The sequence below is a fragment of the Pseudophryne corroboree genome, chromosome 1 (genome assembly GCF_028390025.1).
Source record: "Pseudophryne corroboree isolate aPseCor3 chromosome 1, aPseCor3.hap2, whole genome shotgun sequence".
In the NCBI taxonomy this organism is placed as follows: domain Eukaryota; kingdom Metazoa; phylum Chordata; class Amphibia; order Anura; family Myobatrachidae; genus Pseudophryne; species Pseudophryne corroboree.
This window is the reverse complement of record NC_086444.1, coordinates 1237604334-1237624630: the sequence shown is the minus strand read 5'-3', so window position 1 is coordinate 1237624630 and position 20297 is coordinate 1237604334. Positions and strand designations below refer to the sequence as shown.

The following is a 20297-nucleotide window of genomic DNA, read 5'->3' as shown; positions in this document are numbered from 1 at the left end:
GGAAGACAATCACAGGAGAGAGACAAACAGGAACTAGGTTTGACAACCAAAGCACTGACGCCTTCCTTGCTCAGGCACAGTGTATTTATACCTGCAGCAAGGAAGGGATTGGCTAGGCAATTATGCAGATTAACAATACTGACAACAGATTGGAGGAAATGATCAGCTGACAGAATCCAAGATGGCTGCGCCCATGCAGACACTTGGAGGGAAGTTTGGTTTGTAATCCATGTGGTAATGAAAACAGTAATGGCGGCGCCGGCCACTGGAGACAGGAGACGCCAGGCTGACAAGTGCACATCCAACCACGCGGACACAGCGGAGGCCGCGGCTGACGTAATCGCCACTCTGACACTCTGCATGCAGAAGCTCAGGGACGGCGGCGGAGGCCGCGGGAGACGCCATGCCAGATGTAATAAGGCGTTACTGTGACAGCGTCTCAGAGAGACAGGAGAGGATGCAGGAATGTGAACATTAGGATAACAGATGGGATCCGGTCCTGGAGCGCTGAGCCAGCCTTAGGAGGCATCTGATGGGTAAGAAATGGCGTCCAGATACCCGGATCGTGACATAATGTACTGAATTATACTGAGCACCACACAATGCAGCACAAGACAATGAGCAGTGATACTGAGCACTGATGAGGATACTAGAACTGACACTGAGCAGCAAGATGCAGCACTGGACTATTAGTAATATACTGTAATATACTGAGCACCACACAATGCAGCACAAGACAATGAGCAGTGATACTGAGCACTGATAAGGATGATACTGAGTACTGACACTGAGCAGCAAGATGCAGCACTGGACTATTAGTAATGTACTGTAATATACTGAGCACCACACAATGCAGCACAAGACAATGAGCAGTGATACTGAGCACTGATGAGGATACTAGAACTGACACTGAGCAGCAAGATGCAGCACTGGACTATTAGTAATGTACTGTAATATACTGAGCACCACACAATGCAGCACAAGACAATGAGCAGTGATACTGAGCACTGATAAGGATGATACTGAGAACTGACACTGAGCAGCAAGATGCAGCCCTGGACTATTAGTAATGTACTGTAATATACTGAGCACCACACAATGCAGCACACGACAATGAGCAGTGATACTGAGCACTGATGAGGATACTAGAACTGACACTGAGCAGCAAGATGCAGCACTGGACTATTATTAATGTACTGTAATATACTGAGCACCACACAATGCAGCACAAGACAATGAGCAGTGATACTGAGCACTGATGAGAATACTAGAACTGACACTGAGCAGTAAGATGCAGCCCTGGACTATTAGTAAAGGAGGTCATTCCGAGTTATTCGCTCGCAAGGCGATTTTAGCAGAGTTGCTTACGCTAAGCCGCCGCCTACTGGGAGTGAATCTTAGCATCTTATAATTGCGAACGAAGTAATCGCAATATTGCGATTACACACTTCGTAGCAGTTTCTGAGTAGCTTCAGACTTACTCGGCATCTGCGATCAGTTCAGTGCTTGTCGTTCCTGGTTTGACGTCACAAACACACCCAGCGTTCGCCCAGACACTCCTCCGTTTCTCCGGCCACTCCTGCGTTTTTTCCGGAAACGGTAGCGTTTTTTCCCACACACCCATAAAACGGCCTGTTTCCGCCCAGTAAAACCCATTTCCTGTCAATCACATTACGATCGACAGACCGATGAAAAAGCCGTGAGTAAAATTACAAAGTGCATAGCAAATTTACTTGGCGCAGTCGCAGTGCGGACATTGCGCATGCGCATTAAGCAGAAAATCGCTGCGATGCGAAGATTTTTACCTAGCGAACAACTCGGAATGAGGGCCAATGTACTGTAGTATACTGAGCACCACACAATGCAGCACAAGACAATGAGCAGTGATACTGAGCACTGATAAGGATGATACTGAGAACTGACACTGAGCAGCAAGATGCAGCACTGGACTATTAGTAATGTACTGTAATATACTGAGCACCACACAATGCAGCACAAGACAATGAGCAGTGATACTGAGCACTAATGAGGATACTAGAACTGACACTGAGCAGCAAGATGCAGCCCTGGACTATTAGTAATGTACTGTAATATACTGAGCACCACACAATGCAGCACAAGACAATGAGCAGTGATACTGAGCACTGATGAGGATACTAGAACTGACACTGAGCAGCAAGATGCAGCCCTGGACTATTAGTAATGTACTGTAGTATACTGAGCACCACACAATGTAGCACAAGACAATGAGCAGTGATACTGAGCACTGATGAGGATACTAGAACTGACACTGGGCAGCAAGATGCAGCACTGGACTATTAGTAATGTACTGTAATATACTGAGCACCACACAATGTAGCACAAGACAATGAGCAGTGATACTGAGCACTGATAAGGATGATACTGAGAACTGACACTGAGCAGCAAGATGCAGCCCTGGACTATTAGTAATGTACTGTAATATACTGAGCACCACACAATGCAACACAAGACAATGAGCAGTGATACTGAGCACTGATAAGGATGATACTAGAACTGACACTGAGCAGCAAGATGCAGCCCTGGACTATTAGTAATGTACTGTAATATACTGAGCACCACACAATGCAGCACAATACAATGAGCAGTGATACTGAGCACTGATGAGGATACTAGAACTGACACTGAGCAGCAAGATGCAGCACTGGACTATTAGTAATGTACTGTAGTATACTGAGCACCACACAATGCAGCACAAGACAATGAGCAGTGATACTGAGCACTGATGAGGATACTAGAACTGACACTGAGCAGTAAGATGCAGCACTGGACTATTAGTAATGTACTGTAGTATACTGAGCACCACACAATGCAGCACAAGACAATGAGCAGTGATACTGAGCACTGATGAGGATACTAGAACTGACACTGAGCAGCAAGATGCAGCCCTGGATTATTAGTAATGTACTGTAGTATACTGAGCACCACACAATGCAGCACAAGACAATGAGCAGTGATACTGAGCACTGATAAGGATACTAGAACTGACACTGAGAGCAAGATGCAGCACTGGACTATTGTACTGTAGTATATTGAGCACCACACAATGCAGCACAAGACAATGAGCAGTGATACTGAGCACTGATGAGGATGATACTGAGAACTGACACTGAGCAGCAAGATGTAGCACTGGACTATTAGTAATGTACTGTAATATACTGAGCACCACACAATGCAGCACAAGACAATGAGCAGTGATACTGAGCACTGATGAGGATACTAGAACTGACACTGAGCAGCAAGATGCAGCACTGGACTATTAGTAATATACTGTAATATACTGAGCACCACACAATGCAGCACAAGACAATGAGCAGTGATACTGAGCACTGATAAGGATGATACTGAGTACTGACACTGAGCAGCAAGATGCAGCACTGGACTATTAGTAATGTACTGTAGTATACTGAGCACCACACAATGCAGCACAAGACAATGAGCAGTGATACTGAGCACTGATGAGAATACTAGAACTGACACTGAGCAGCAAGATGCAGCCCTGGACTATTAGTAATGTACTGTAGTATACTGAGCACCACACAATGTAGCACAAGACAATGAGCAGTGATACTGAGCACTGATGAGGATACTAGAACTGACACTGGGCAGCAAGATGCAGCACTGGACTATTAGTAATGTACTGTAATATACTGAGCACCACACAATGTAGCACAAGACAATGAGCAGTGATACTGAGCACTGATAAGGATGATACTGAGAACTGACACTGAGCAGCAAGATGCAGCCCTGGACTATTAGTAATGTACTGTAATATACTGAGCACCACACAATGCAACACAAGACAATGAGCAGTGATACTGAGCACTGATAAGGATGATACTAGAACTGACACTGAGCAGCAAGATGCAGCCCTGGACTATTAGTAATGTACTGTAATATACTGAGCACCACACAATGCAGCACAATACAATGAGCAGTGATACTGAGCACTGATGAGGATACTAGAACTGACACTGAGCAGCAAGATGCAGCACTGGACTATTAGTAATGTACTGTAGTATACTGAGCACCACACAATGCAGCACAAGACAATGAGCAGTGATACTGAGCACTGATGAGGATACTAGAACTGACACTGAGCAGTAAGATGCAGCACTGGACTATTAGTAATGTACTGTAGTATACTGAGCACCACACAATGCAGCACAAGACAATGAGCAGTGATACTGAGCACTGATGAGGATACTAGAACTGACACTGAGCAGCAAGATGCAGCCCTGGATTATTAGTAATGTACTGTAGTATACTGAGCACCACACAATGCAGCACAAGACAATGAGCAGTGATACTGAGCACTGATAAGGATACTAGAACTGACACTGAGAGCAAGATGCAGCACTGGACTATTGTACTGTAGTATATTGAGCACCACACAATGCAGCACAAGACAATGAGCAGTGATACTGAGCACTGATGAGGATGATACTGAGAACTGACACTGAGCAGCAAGATGTAGCACTGGACTATTAGTAATGTACTGTAATATACTGAGCACCACACAATGCAGCACAAGACAATGAGCAGTGATACTGAGCACTGATGAGAATACTAGAACTGACACTGAGCAGTAAGATGCAGCCCTGGACTATTAGTAAAGGAGGTCATTCCGAGTTATTCGCTCGCAAGGCGATTTTAGCAGAGTTGCTTACGCTAAGCCGCCGCCTACTGGGAGTGAATCTTAGCATCTTATAATTGCGAACGAAGTAATCGCAATATTGCGATTACACACTTCGTAGCAGTTTCTGAGTAGCTTCAGACTTACTCGGCATCTGCGATCAGTTCAGTGCTTGTCGTTCCTGGTTTGACGTCACAAACACACCCAGCGTTCGCCCAGACACTCCTCCGTTTCTCCGGCCACTCCTGCGTTTTTTCCGGAAACGGTAGCGTTTTTTCCCACACACCCATAAAACGGCCTGTTTCCGCCCAGTAAAACCCATTTCCTGTCAATCACATTACGATCGACAGACCGATGAAAAAGCCGTGAGTAAAATTACAAAGTGCATAGCAAATTTACTTGGCGCAGTCGCAGTACGGACATTGCGCATGCGCATTAAGCAGAAAATCGCTGCGATGCGAAGATTTTTACCGAGCGAACAACTCGGAATGAGGGCCAATGTACTGTAGTATAATGAGCACCACACAATGCAGCACAAGACAATGAGCAGTGATACTGAGCACTGATAAGGATGATACTAGAACTGACACTGAGCAGCAAGATGCAGCACTGGACTATTGTACTGTAGTATACTGAGCACCACACAATGCAGCACAAGACAATGAGCAGTGATACTGAGCACTGATAAGGATGATACTAGAACTGACACTGAGCAGCAAGATGCAGCCCTGGACTATTAGTAATGTACTGAATTATACTGAGCACCACACAATGCAGCACAAGACAATGAGCAGTGATACTGAGCACTGATGAGGATACTAGAACTGACACTGAGCAGTAAGATGGAGCCCTGGACTATTAGTAATGTACTGTAGTATACTGAGCACCACACAATGCAGCACAAGACAATGAGCAGTGATACTGAGCACTGATAAGGATACTAGAACTGACACTGAGCAGCAAGATGCAGCACTGGACAATTAGTATTGTACTGTAGTATACTGAGCACCACACAATGTAGCACAAGACAATGAGCAGTGATACTGAGCACTGATAAGAATGATACTGAGAACTGACACTGAGCAGTAAGATGTAGCACTGGACTATCAGTAATGTACTGAATTATACTGAGCACCACTCAATGCAGCACAAGACAATGAGCAGTGATACTGAGCACTGATGAGGATACTAGAACTGACACTGAGCAGCAAGATGCAGCACTGGACTATTAGTAATATACTGTAATATACTGAGCACCACACAATGCAGCACAAGACAATGAGCAGTAATACTAAGCACTGATAAGGATGATACTGAGTACTGACACTGAGCAGCAAGATGCAGCACTGGACTATTAGTAATGTACTGTAATATACTGAGCACCACACAATGCAGCACAAGACAATGAGCAGTGATACTGAGCACTGATGAGGATACTAGAACTGACACTGAGCAGTAAGATGCAGCCCTGGACTATTAGTAATGTACTGTAATATACTGAGCACCACACAATGCAGCACAAGACAATGAGCAGTGATACTGAGCACTGATGAGGATACTAGAACTGACACTGAGCAGCAAGATGCAGCACTGGACTATTAGTAATGTACTGTAATATACTGAGCACCACACAATGCAGCACAAGACAATGAGCAGTGATACTGAGCACTGATAAGGATGATACTGAGAACTGACACTGAGCAGCAAGATGCAGCCCTGGACTATTAGTAATGTACTGTAATATACTGAGCACCACACAATGCAGCACAAGACAATGAGCAGTGATACTGAGCACTGATGAGGATACTAGAACTGACACTGAGCAGCAAGATGCAGCACTGGACTATTAGTAATGTACTGTAATATACTGAGCACCACACAATGCAGCACAAGACAATGAGCAGTGATACTGAGCACTGATGAGGATACTAGAACTGACACTGACCAGCAAGATGCAGCACTGGACTATTAGTAATGTACTGTAATATACTGAGCCCCACACAATGCAGCACAAGACAATGAGCAGTGATACTGAGCACTGATGCGGATACTAGAACTGACACTGAGCAGCAAGATGCAGCCCTGGACTATTAGTAATGTACTGTAATATACTGAGCACCACACAATGCAGCACAAGACAATGAGCAGTGATACTGAGCACTGATGGGGATACTAGAACTGACACTGAGCAGCAAGATGCAGCACTGGACTCTTAGTAATGTACTGTAATATACTGAGCACCACACAATGCAGCACAAGACAATGAGCAGTGATACTGAGCACTGATGGGGATACTAGAACTGACACTGAGCAGCAAGATGCAGCACTGGACTATTGTACTGTAGTATACTGAGCACCACACAATGCAGCACAAGACAATGAGCAGTGATACTGAGCACTGATAAGGATGATACTAGAACTGACACTGAGCAGCAAGATGCAGCACTGGACTATTAGTAATGTACTGTAATATACTGAGCACCACACAATGTAGCACAAGACAATGAGCAGTGATACTGAGCACTGATAAGGATGATACTGAGAACTGACACTGAGCAGCAAGATGCAGCCCTGGACTATTAGTAATGTACTGTAATATACTGAGCACCACACAATGCAGCACAATACAATGAGCAGTGATACTGAGCACTGATGAGGATACTAGAACTGACACTGAGCAGTAAGATGCAGCACTGGACTATTAGTAATGTACTGTAGTATACTGAGCACCACACAATGCAGCACAAGACAATGAGCAGTGATACTGAGCACTGATGAGGATACTAGAACTGACACTGAGCAGCAAGATGCAGCCCTGGACTATTAGTAATGTACTGTAGTATACTGAGCACCACACAATGCAGCACAAGACAATGAGCAGTGATACTGAGCACTGATAAGGATACTAGAACTGACACTGAGCAGCAAGATGCAGCACTGGACTATTGTACTGTAGTATACTGAGCACCACACAATGCAGCACAAGACAATGAGCAGTGATACTGAGCACTGATGAGGATGATACTGAGAACTGACACTGAGCAGCAAGATGTAGCACTGGACTATTAGTAATGTACTGTAATATACTGAGCACCACACAATGCAGCACAAGACAATGAGCAGTGATACTGAGCACTGATGAGAATACTAGAACTGACACTGAGCAGTAAGATGCAGCCCTGGACTATTAGTAAAGGAGGTCATTCCGAGTTATTCGCTCGCAAGGCGATTTTAGCAGAGTTGCTTACGCTAAGCCGCCGCCTACTGGGAGTGAATCTTAGCATCTTATAATTGCGAACGAAGTAATCGCAATATTGCGATTACACACTTCGTAGCAGTTTCTGAGTAGCTTCAGACTTACTCGGCATCTGCGATCAGTTCAGTGCTTGTCGTTTATGGTTTGACGTCACAAACACACCCAGCGTTCGCCCAGACACTCCTCCGTTTCTCCGGCCACTCCTGCGTTTTTTCCGGAAACGGTAGCGTTTTTTCCCACACGCCCATAAAACGGCCTGTTTCCGCCCAGTAAAACCCATTTCCTGTCAATCACATTACGATCGCCAGACCGATGAAAAAGCCGTGAGTAAAATTACAAAGTGCATAGCAAATTTACTTGGCGCAGTCGCAGTGCGGACATTGCGCATGCGCATTAAGCAGAAAATCGCTGTGATGCGAAGATTTTTACCGAGCGAACAACTCGGAATGAGGGCCAATGTACTGTAGTATACTGAGCACCACACAATGCAGCACAAGACAATGAGCAGTGATACTGAGCACTGATAAGGATGATACTAGAACTGACACTGAGCAGCAAGATGCAGCCCTGGACTATTGTACTGTACTGAATTATACTGAGCACCACACAATGCAGCACAAGACAATGAGCAGTGATACTGAGCGCTGATGAGGATACTAGAACTGACATTGAGCAGCAAGATGCAGCCCTGGACTATTAGTAATGTACTGTAGTATACTGAGCACCACACAATGCAGCACAAGACAATGAGCAGTGATACTGAGCACTGATGGGGATACTAGAACTGACACTGAGCAGCAAGATGCAGCCCTGGACTATTAGTAATGTACTGTAATATACTGAGCACCACACAATGCAGCACAAGACAATGAGCAGTGATACTGAGCACTGATGGGGATACTAGAACTGACACTGAGCAGTAAGATGCAGCCCTGGACTATTAGTAATGTACTGTAATATACTGAGCACCACACAATGCAGCACAAGACAATGAGCAGTGATACTGAGCACTGATGGGGATACTATAACTGACACTGAGCAGCAAGATGCAGCCCTGGACTATTAGTAATGTACTGTAGTATACTGAGCACCACACAATGCAGCACAAGACAATGAGCAGTGATACTGAGCACTGATAAGGATGATACTGAGAACTGACACTGAGCAGCAAGATGCAGCCCTGGACTATTAGTAATGTACTGTAGTATACTGAGCACCACACAATGCAGCACAAGACAATGAGCAGTGGTACTGAGCACTGATGAGAATACTAGAACTGACACTGAGCAGCAAGATGTAGCACTGGACTATTAGTAATATACTGTAGTATACTGAGCACCACATAATGCAGCACAAGACAATGAGCAGAGATACTGAGCACTGATAAGGATGATACTGAGAACTGACACTGGGCAGTAAGATGCAGCCCTGGACTATTAGTAATGTACTGAAATATACTGAGCACCACACAATGCAGCACAAGACAATGAGCAGTGATACTGAGCACTGATGAGGATACTAGAACTGACACTGGGCAGCAAGATGCAGCCCTGGACTATTAGTAATGTACTGAAATATACTGAGCACCACTAGAGATGAGCGCCGGAAATTTTTCGGGTTTTGTGTTTTGGTTTTGGGTTCGGTTCCGCGGCCGTGTTTTGGGTTCGACCGCGTTTTGGCAAAACCTCACCGAATTTTTTTTGTCGGATTCGGGTGTGTTTTGGATTCGGGTGTTTTTTTAAAAAAACCCTAAAAAACAGCTTAAATCATAGAATTTGGGGGTAATTTTGATCCCAAAGTATTATTAACCTCAAAAAACATAATTTACACTCATTTTCAGCCTATTCTGAACACATCACACCTCACAATATTATTTTTAGTCCTAAAATTTGCACCGAGGTCGCTGTGTGAGTAAGATAAGCGACCCTAGTGGCCGACACAAACACCGGGCCCATCTAGGAGTGGCACTGCAGTGTCACGCAGGATGGCCCTTCCAAAAAACCCTCCCCAAACAGCACATGACGCAAAGAAAAAAAGAGGCGCAATGAGGTAGCTGTGTGAGTAAGATTAGCGACCCTAGTGGCCGACACAAACACCGGGCCCATCTAGGAGTGGCACTGCAGTGTCACGCAGGATGTCCCTTCCAAAAAACCCTCCCCAATCAGCACATGATGCAAAGAAAAAGAAAAGAAAAAAGAGGTGCAAGATGGAATTATCCTTGGGCCCTCCCACCCACCCTTATGTTGTATAAACAAAACAGGACATGCACACTTTAACCAACCCATCATTTCAGTGACAGGGTCTGCCACACGACTGTGACTGATATGACGGGTTGGTTTGGACCCCCCCCAAAAAAGAAGCAATTAATCTCTCCTTGCACAAACTGGCTCTACAGAGGCAAGATGTCCACCTCATCTTCACCCTCCGATATATCACCGTGTACATCCCCCTCCTCACAGATTATCAATTCGTCCCCACTGGAATCCACCATCTCAGCTCCCTGTGTACTTTGTGGAGGCAATTGCTGCTGGTCAATGTCTCCGCGGAGGAATTGATTATAATTCATTTTAATGAACATCATCTTCTCCACATTTTCTGGATGTAACCTCGTACGCCGATTGCTGACAAGGTGAGCGGCGGCACTAAACACTCTTTCGGAGTACACACTTGTGGGAGGGCAACTTAGGTAGAATAAAGCCAGTTTGTGCAAGGGCCTCCAAATTGCCTCTTTTTCCTGCCAGTATAAGTACGGACTGTGTGACGTGCCTACTTGGATGCGGTCACTCATATAATCCTCCACCATTCTATCAATGTTGAGAGAATCATATGCAGTGACAGTAGACGACATGTCCGTAATCGTTGTCAGGTCCTTCAGTCCGGACCAGATGTCAGCATCAGCAGTCGCTCCAGACTGCCCTGCATCACCGCCAGCGGGTGGGCTCGGAATTCTGAGCCTTTTCCTCGCACCCCCAGTTGCGGGAGAATGTGAAGGAGGAGATGTTGACAGGTCGCGTTCCGCTTGACTTGACAATTTTGTCACCAGCAGGTCTTTCAACCCCAGCAGACCTGTGTCTGCCGGAAAGAGAGATCCAAGGTAGGCTTTAAATCTAGGATCGAGCACGGTGGCCAAAATGTAGTGCTCTGATTTCAACAGATTGACCACCCGTGAATCCTTGTTAAGCGAATTAAGGGCTGCATCCACAAGTCCCACATGCCTAGCGGAATCGCTCCGTGTTAGCTCCTTCTTCAATGCCTCCAGCTTCTTCTGCAAAAGCCTGATGAGGGGAATGACCTGACTCAGGCTGGCAGTGTCTGAACTGACTTCACGTGTGGCAAGTTCAAAGGGCATCAGAACCTTGCACAACGTTGAAATCATTCTCCACTGCACTTGAGACAGGTGCATTCCATCTCCTATATCGTGCTCAATTGTATAGGCTTGAATGGCCTTTTGCTGCTCCTCCAACCTCTGAAGCATATAGAGGGTTGAATTCCACCTCGTTACCACTTCTTGCTTCAGATGATGGCAGGGCAGGTTCAGTAGTTTTTGGTGGTGCTCCAGTCTTCTGTACGTGGTGCCTGTACGCCGAAAGTGTCCCGCAATTTTTCTGGCCACCGACAGCATCTCTTGCACGCCCCTGTCGTTTTTTAAAAAATTCTGCACCACCAAATTCAAGGTATGTGCAAAACATGGGACGTGCTGGAATTTGCCCATATTTAATGCACACACAATATTGCTGGCGTTGTCCGATGCCACAAATCCACAGGAGAGTCCAATTGGGGTAAGCCATTCCGCGATGATCTTCCTCAGTTGCCGTAAGAGGTTTTCAGCTGTGTGCGTATTCTGGAAAGCGGTGATACAAAGCGTAGCCTGCCTAGGAAAGAGTTGGCGTTTGCGAGATGCTGCTACTGGTGCCGCCGCTGCTGTTCTTGCGGCGGGAGTCCATACATCTACCCAGTGGGCTGTCACAGTCATATAGTCCTGACCCTGCCCTGCTCCACTTGTCCACATGTCCGTGGTTAAGTGGACATTGGGTACAACTGCATTTTTTAGGACACTGGTGAGTCTTTTTCTGACGTCCGTGTACATTCTCGGTATCGCCTGCCTAGAGAAGTGGAACCTAGATGGTATTTGGTAACGGGGGCACACTGCCTCAATAAATTGTCTAGTTCCCTGTGAACTAACGGCGGATACCGGACGCACGTCTAACACCAACATAGTTGTCAAGGACTCAGTTATCCGCTTTGCAGTAGGATGACTGCTGTGATATTTCATCTTCCTCGCAAAGGACTGTTGAACAGTCAATTGCTTACTGGAAGTAGTACAAGTGGGCTTACGACTTCCCCTCTGGGATGACCATCGACTCCCAGCGGCAACAACAGCAGCGCCAGCAGCAGTAGGCGTTACACGCAAGGATGCATCGGAGGAATCCCAGGCAGGAAAGGACTCGTCAGACTTGCCAGTGACATGGCCTGCAGGACTATTGGCATTCCTGGGGAAGGAGGAAATTGACACTGAGGGAGTTGGTGGGGTGGTTTGCGTGAGCTTGGTTACAAGAGGAAGGGATTTACTGGTCAGTGGACTGCTTCCGCTGTCACCCAAAGTTTTTGAACTTGTCACTGACTTATTATGAATGCGCTGCAGGTGACGTATAAGGGAGGATGTTCCGAGGTGGTTAACGTCCTTACCCCTACTTATTACAGCTTGACAAAGGGAACACACGGCTTGACACCTGTTGTCCGCATTTCTGGTGAAATACCTCCACACCGAAGAGCTGATTTTTTTGGTATTTTCACCTGGCATGTCAACGGCCATATTCCTCCCACGGACAACAGGTGTCTCCCCGGGTGCCTGACTTAAACAAACCACCTCACCATCAGAATCCTCCTGGTCAATTTCCTCCCCAGCGCCAGCAACACCCATATCCTCCTCATCCTGGTGTACTTCAACACTGACATCTTCAATCTGACTATCAGGAACTGGACTGCGGGTGCTCCTTCCAGCACTTGCAGGGGGCATGCAAATAGTGGAAGGCGCATGCTCTTCACGTCCAGTGTTGGGAAGGTCAGGCATCGCAACCGACACAATTGGACTCTCCTTGTGGATTTGGGATTTCAAAGAACGCACAGTTCTTTGCGGTGCTTTTGCCAGCTTGAGTCTTTTCAGTTTTCTAGCGAGAGGCTGAGTGCTTCCATCCTCATGTGAAGCTGAACCACTAGCCATGAACATAGGCCAGGGCCTCAGCCGTTCCTTGCCACTCCGTGTGGTAAATGGCATATTGGCAAGTTTACGCTTCTCCTCCGACAATTTTATTTTAGGTTTTGGAGTCCTTTTTTTTCTGATATTTGGTGTTTTGGATTTGACATGCTCTGTACTATGACATTGGGCATCGGCCTTGGCAGACGACGTTGCTGGCATTTCATCGTCTCGGCCATGACTAGTGGCAGCAGCTTCAGCACGAGGTGGAAGTGGATCTTGATCTTTCCCTAATTTTGGAACCTCAACTTTTTTGTTCTCCATATTTTATAGGCAGAACTAAAAGGCACCTCAGGTACACAATGGAGATGGATGGATTGGATACTAGTATACAATTATGGACGGACTGCCACGGTTAGGTGGTATAAAAAAACCACGGTTAGGTGGTATATATTATAATAATAATACAATTATGGATGGACGGACTGCCTGCCGACTGCCGACACAGAGGTAGCCACAGCCGTGAACTACCGCACTGTACACTGGTTGATAAAGAGATAGTAGTATACTCGTAACAACTAGTATGACACTATGACGACGGTATAAAGAATGAAAAAAAAACCACGGTTAGGTGGTATATATTATAATAATAATACAATTATGGATGGACGGACTGCCTGCCGACTGCCGACACAGAGGTAGCCACAGCCGTGAACTACCGCACTGTACACTGGTTGATAAAGAGATAGTAGTATACTCGTAACAACTAGTATGACACTATGACGACGGTATAAAGAATGAAAAAAAAACCACGGTTAGGTGGTATATATTATAATAATAATACAATTATGGATGGACGGACTGCCTGCCGACTGCCGACACAGAGGTAGCCACAGCCGTGAACTACCGCACTGTACACTGGTTGATAAAGAGATAGTAGTATACTCGTAACAACTAGTATGACACTATGACGACGGTATAAAGAATGAAAAAAAAACCACGGTTAGGTGGTATATATTATAATAATAATACAATTATGGATGGACGGACTGCCTGCCGACTGCCGACACAGAGGTAGCCACAGCCGTGAACTACCGCACTGTACACTGGTTGATAAAGAGATAGTAGTATACTCGTAACAACTAGTATGACACTATGACGACGGTATAAAGAATGCAAAAAAAACCACAGTTAGGTGGTATATATTATAATAATAATACAATTATGGATGGACGGACTGCCTGCCGACTGCCGACACAGAGGTAGCCACAGCCGTGAACTACCGCACTGTACACTGGTTGATAAAGAGATAGTAGTATACTCGTAACAACTAGTATGACACTATGACGGTATAAAGAATGAAAAAAAAACCACGGTTAGGTGGTATATATTATAATAATAATACAATTATGGATGGACGGACTGCCTGCCGACTGCCGACACAGAGGTAGCCACAGCCGTGAACTACCGCACTGTACACTGGTTGATAAAGAGATAGTAGTATACTCGTAACAATTAGGATGACACTATGACGGTATAAAGAATGAAAAAAAAACCACGGTTAGGTGGTAGGTATATAATAATAAATAATACAATTCTGGTCGGACGGACTGCCTGCCGTGTGCCGACACAGAGGTAGCCACAGCCGTGAACTACCGCACTGTACACTGGTTGATAAAGAGATAGTAGTATACTCGTAACAATTAGGATGACACTATGACGGTATAAAGAATGAAAAAAAAACCACGGTTAGGTGGTAGGTATATAATAATAAATAATACAATTCTGGTCGGACGGACTGCCTGCCGTGTGCCGACACAGAGGTAGCCACAGCCGTGAACTACCGCACTGTACACTGGTTGATAAAGAGATAGTAGTATACTCGTAACAATTAGGATGACACTATGACGGTATAAAGAATGAAAAAAAAACCACGGTTAGGTGGTAGGTATATAATAATAAATAATACAATTCTGGTCGGACGGACTGCCTGCCGTGTGCCGACACAGAGGTAGCCACAGCCGTGAACTACCGCACTGTACACTGGTTGATAAAGAGATAGTAGTATACTCGTAACAATTAGGATGACACTATGACGGTATAAAGAATGAAAAAAAAACCACGGTTAGGTGGTAGGTATATAATAATAAATAATACAATTCTGGTCGGACGGACTGCCTGCCGTGTGCCGACACAGAGGTAGCCACAGCCGTGAACTACCGCACTGTACACTGGTTGATAAAGAGATAGTAGTATACTCGTAACAATTAGGATGACACTATGACGGTATAAAGAATGAAAAAAAAACCACGGTTAGGTGGTAGGTATATAATAATAAATAATACAATTCTGGTCGGACGGACTGCCTGCCGTGTGCCGACACAGAGGTAGCCACAGCCGTGAACTACCGCACTGTACACTGGTTGATAAAGAGATAGTAGTATACTCGTAACAATTAGGATGACACTATGACGGTATAAAGAATGAAAAAAAAACCACGGTTAGGTGGTAGGTATATAATAATAAATAATACAATTCTGGTCGGACGGACTGCCTGCCGTGTGCCGACACAGAGGTAGCCACAGCCGTGAACTACCGCACTGTACTGTGTCTGCTGCTAATATAGACTGGTTGATATTTAAAGAGATATTAGTAGTATACAACAATACTATACTGGTGGTCAGGCACTGGTCACCACTCCTGCAGCAAAAGTGTGCACTGTTAATTAATATAATTGTACTCCTGGCTCCTGCTAACAACCTGCAGTGCTCCCCAGTCTCCCCCACAATTAATTATAAGCTTTTAATTTATACATTGATGACTGTGCAGCACACTGGGCTGAGCTGAGTGCACACAGACTGAGTCACACTGTGTGACTGACTGTGCTGTGTATCGTTTTTTTTTTCAGGCAGAGAACGGATATAGCAGAGAGAAGTGAACGGATATATTATATTAAATAAAAGTTAACTAGCAACTGCACTGGTCACTGACTGTGGTAAACTAACTCTGTCTGCGACTCTGCACAATCTCTCTCTATCTAATCTATCTATCTCTATTCTAATGGAGAGGACGCCAGACACGTCCTCTCCCTATCAATCTCAATGCACGAGTGAAAATGGCGGCGACGCGCGGCTCCTTATATAGAATCCGAGTCTCGCGATAGAATCCGAGCCTCGCGAGAATCCGACAGCGTCATGATGACGTTCGGGCGCGCTCGGGTTAACCGAGCAAGGCGGGAAGATCCGAGTCGCTCGGACCCGTGGAAAAAAAAGTGAAGTTCGTGCGGGTTCGGATTCAAAGAAACCGAACCCGCTCATCTCTAAGCACCACACAATGCAGCACAAGACAATGAGCAGTGATACTGAGCACTGATGAGAATACTAGAACTGACACTGAGCAGTAAGATGTAGCACTGGACTATTAGTAATGTACTGTAACATACTGAGCACCACACAATGCAGCACAAGACAATGAGCAGTGATACTGAGCACTGATGAGGATACAAGAACTGACACTGGGCAGCAAGATGCAGCCCTGGACTATTAGTAATGTACTGAAATATACTGAGCACCACACAATGCAGCACAAGACAATGAGCAGTGATACTGAGCACTGATGAGAATACTAGAACTGACACTGAGCAGTAAGATGCAGCACTGGACTATTAGTAATGTACTGTAGTATACTGAGCACCACACAATGTAGCACAAGACAATGAGCAGTGATACTGAGCACTGATGCGGACTAGAACTGACATTGAGCAACATGATGCAGCCCTGGACTATTAATAATGTACTGTAGTATACTGAGCACCACACAATGCAGCACAAGACAATGAGCAGTGATACTGAGCACTGATGAGGATTATACTGAGAAGAACTGACACTGAGCAGCAAGATGCAGCACTGGACTATTAGTAATGTACTGAAATATACTGAGCACCACACAATGTAGCACAAGACAATGAGCAGTGATACTGAGCACTGATGAGGATACTAGAACTGACACTGAGCAGGAGAGACACACAACTAGAAGTATTACTGAGCAGCAATAAGTTATCAGTAAGCACTGATACTGAGCACTGATATTGAGATTTCCACTGAGAGAACGTAGCCACGTCCTCTCCGCTCTGTCTACAATGCACAAGTGAATACGGCGGCGACGCGCAGCTCTTTATATGGAATCTGAATCTCGCGAGAATCCGACAGCGGGATGATAACGTTTTGCCTCATTCGGGTTTTCCAAGTCGGGCAGGAAGAACCGAAGTTGCCTCGGACCCGTGTAAACCACGTGGAGTTCGGGGGGGTTAGGTTCTCGGAGAACCGAACCCACTCATCTCTACTTCCTATGTTTTGTAAATAGACCCATTCTCTCATTACCTATAAAATCTATGGCCACAGTTATGCTATAAGTGGATTTATATGTCCAGAACATTTACTGTGTTTGTGCCATTACTTATACAGACATTTTTATTTCCTATTGAAAGCAGCACTCTATGAGAAACCTTCATTACACAGATCCCACTGGAGAAGAGATGACCTTCAATGAGAGAGGAGATCTGCCCTCCAAGTGGTTAATGGAAAATTGGGTTATATATAAAACTAATACATCATATGAATTTGTTATAAAGCCTGTGACCATCTTTGACGAATCACAAGATGACCAGTTTTATAATATAAAAGCAGGAGAAATCACGTGGAAAAATGGCATGGTAAGAGATGATGAAATTCAGTATATCATATACAGTAGGAATGCAGTTGGTGTATTATACATGCAGATGTGCCGTACTATCCCTTTATACCAGGACACATGAATCACACATATTCTGTCGCTGGCTGACTTCAAACTTGCATTTCACCTGGTATTACTCAGCTAGAGAATCTGTGTGTTTCATGTGTGCCCCAGTTACACGGTATGTATGGTAAGCCTAGATACATGACATCTGGCAACAAATTTGTTACACAAAGAAAAACATCATTAACTTCTGTGTAATGAATTATTTTGACTGGACATGGAATATCTTCCTAGCCGAGATTAGTGAGAGAAAATAGTAAATTTGCTAAAGGGATTTTTCAGAGAGCCTCTTGGTGCAGCATAGTGTGATAGGGCAAACAGTAGGTGCCACCTTTATGGCAAACTGATGAAGGCACACTGTGCAGATATAAAACACATGATCATATTATTAGTCATCTCAAGCACTTTGAGTTTCATGAAGCACTGAAGTTAGGTTCCCAAAATTTGTTAGACAACAAAGAATATACAAGAACATTGTGATTAAATCAATTTTATATTATTATTATTATTATTATTATTATTAGTAGTAGTAGTAGTAGGAGTAGGAGTTGTAGTAGTAAGTAATAGTAGTAGTAGTAGTAGTAGTATTAGTGATAGTGGTAGAATTAGTTTTAGTTGTTGTGGAAGTGTTGGTAGTAATAGGTAGTAGTAGTAGTTGTTGTAGTAGTAGTAGTAGTAGTTGTTGTAGTAGTAGTAGTAGTAGTAGTAGTAGTAGTAGTAGTAGTAGTAGTAGTAGTAGTAGTACTAGTTTTCCATCACCTCTCCCACTTGCGAATGTTACAGATTATTTGGTTTATTTTTAAAGTAGTGTAGTAAAATGTGTACTTTGAACAGATGGTATTACATTAGCATACTATACATACAGAAATAATCTTGTGCCTTAGCAATGACATACTGTCCCCTTCATCCGATACCAAATCACACTGAGTCATTCTAGCCTCTGTAACTTGAATTACATTTGGTTATAGGATGTGTAAAAGGAAATATATGAAGGTAGTGTTTTAACCTTCCTTACTGATTTTTTAATTTGCAAATAGACAATACAGGAGACAAAGTATACGTCTAGAAATAATGTGAAGATATTACTATATCAGTAGGTCTTAATCAGATTACTCATGGATGCTATAACTGCACACAGTTATTTACATTATTAGTTTTATCTTGTCCTGGGATTGGTATTTGTAGCAGCCAAGAGTAGGTTTTAATTGTATGACTTCTGGCAACTCCTTAACTGCTTTAACATGTACATATTGGTTGCTTGTTACTGTTATGAAGTCTCTTTTTTATATGAATCGCCAAAATCAAGTAATACAACAAAATCATATGAACTTTCTGTATGAGTATTTATGGTCCTCTCTTCTGACATAAGTCAAGACTTGGTTAATGCTTTTAATTCTGAAAATTGAGCTGAATTTGGTGGTAAAGGAGAAATTGAGAAAACGTTGTGTCAACCATACCATGGTTTTTTTGCCCCAGGTTCTGTCTGCCTATCGTCACTGCCATCAAGATAGTAGACTAAATTAGGATTTTGGTATTTTGAACATTGATAAAATGACAACAATGAACATGTCAACATGTGCAGACTGTTCTTATGTTCACAGCTTTGAGATCTGAAATATTAACATACAATCTTGATATTCTGCATGGAGAGATGAGTATATTTTTTTCAGAGCTGAAAAACCTTCAACCATAGTTTTTTTTATAATTAGATCCCATAGATATTAGATTCCTTCATAACTGTGGTAATCCAAAATCAGGTGTGAGGTACAGTATGTGAGTTGTTTGTTTGACCTCAGTAAACCTCAAGCACTATGGAATTCCCCCACAGTGAATTATTTCTTTAAAAATATAAATTTATATAATAGCAAAGTAAAATTGTAAAAAGTAAGATAACAAAAGGGAAAATATTTTTTCCAATTTGGAATTCATTTATAATTAAACAAAATGCCAAAGGGATTTCAATAAAATAAATATTTTTGAAGAATCTTTACTCTTTTCATTGGGGGAATTCATCAGAGTAAACTTATCGAAATCTCCATTATTCTCTATCGTTAATCAAACTGTGTTCAATATTGAATAACTTGGACATTCTGGGATCGCAGATGTTGCTCTGTTAGTCTGTGAAACCTGTCGTGATTAGATAAATCTTTGAATATCAAGGATATTACAATTAAATGCATGTGTCTAGAGAAGTTTACATAACCAAAAACTCATCTCCCCTCCTCATTCTAGGCTCTTGATTTTTCCACTTACTTCACATCCAAAATGTACTCTATACAGATGAGTCCTCCATTATCTTGATTGTTTCAGCACATAGACGGAGGTTTAGTCACGCCGAGGCGATAGCTTATGTTGCTGAGTTTAATCACGGACAGGCG

General features: G+C 43.8%; 1 protein-coding gene across 1 annotated transcript in view; it reads left to right on the top strand.

Annotated features, from left to right (window-relative positions):
- The window catches only part of LOC135052734 (vomeronasal type-2 receptor 116-like), an 85731-nt gene that overhangs the window by 38582 nt on the left and 26852 nt on the right, over positions 1–20297 (top strand). The window contains exon 4 of the mRNA XM_063957445.1: positions 17612–17836. Within this exon, the coding sequence (XP_063813515.1) occupies positions 17612–17836 (225 nt within the window). The remainder of the gene's footprint in view (positions 1–17611; positions 17837–20297) is intronic.